The 959-nt window shown below is 45.3% G+C and overlaps 1 protein-coding gene across 1 annotated transcript in view; it reads left to right on the top strand.

The window, feature by feature from the left end:
• Positions 1-959, top strand: part of LOC108784854 (transient receptor potential cation channel subfamily V member 6-like) — a 52,989-nt gene that overhangs the window by 39,527 nt on the left and 12,503 nt on the right. Inside the window, exon 8 of the mRNA XM_018553796.1 lies at positions 584-796. Within this exon, the coding sequence (XP_018409298.1) occupies positions 584-796 (213 nt within the window). The remainder of the gene's footprint in view (positions 1-583; positions 797-959) is intronic.

The following is a 959-nucleotide window of genomic DNA, read 5'->3' as shown; positions in this document are numbered from 1 at the left end:
TGGGGCTGCGCTGGAAAAGGTGGTCAGCACAGTCCCAGCGCATCTGGTGTGAATCGGCCCTAAATCTATTATTCAGTATGTTCGGTATCCTGTGTACAGTTTTCGTAAGCAGTGTGTACATTCACAGCGCTTCTTGCATTGGTTTATTGAACGAGCCTAACTTTATATTGGTCTGCCTAGATGTTCCAGCACATTGTACAGAAGAGGAGGCAACTGCAGTGGACATTTGGCCCTATTAGCTGCTACCTTTATGACCTGACGGAGATCGATACATGGGGGGATCCCAAATCTGTACTGGATCTGGTGGTCTCTGCAAAGAAAAGAGAGGTGTGTATGGAAATATGTGCCGATATGTGAGCAATTTCCCCCCCCCCTTATTAGCAATTAAAATTAGACAGGGGTTTTTTTGGCTTTACATATACTTTAACGCTGTCCCTCCTCCTACCCTTGACTCCTGACCTAAACTTTAAAATTGACCCTTAACATTGAACAAATTGAATTCCTAATTGTCTCTATTGCTGATATTAGTACATGAGAGCCATGATTTCAGGTCTTACTGATGGAATTCTTTGTGTTTTCTTAGGCCCGTCGAATTTTGGATCTCTCCCCAGTCAATCAATTGGTCAACAGAAAATGGCAGAGGTTCGGTCGGCCGTATTTCTGGACGTTGTCCGCACTCTACGTCCTTTATATGATCTGTGTCTCGCTTTGCTGTGCCAACCGGCCCCTGAAGCCAAGAACGGACAACATAACCAATCCAAGGGACATTACAATCCTGGTCCAAGTACCCTTAGGTGTAAGAACCTTAAACATATCTCACATAATTTTGCTGAATTGTGTTTTGTTCAGGGGAATTAGCAACAGAGTTGTTAACAAGGGCTTCCTTACACTTTTCAATGGCTGGGGTACAGGGGAAGGGGCGGTTGCTGATAGTGCATGTTACATGGGGGGGGGGGGGG

This window comes from Nanorana parkeri, unplaced genomic scaffold (genome assembly GCF_000935625.1).
Source record: "Nanorana parkeri isolate BGI_ZX_2015 unplaced genomic scaffold, ASM93562v1 scaffold130, whole genome shotgun sequence".
NCBI lineage: Eukaryota > Metazoa > Chordata > Amphibia > Anura > Dicroglossidae > Nanorana > Nanorana parkeri.
This window is presented reverse-complemented; position numbering and strand designations above follow the sequence as displayed.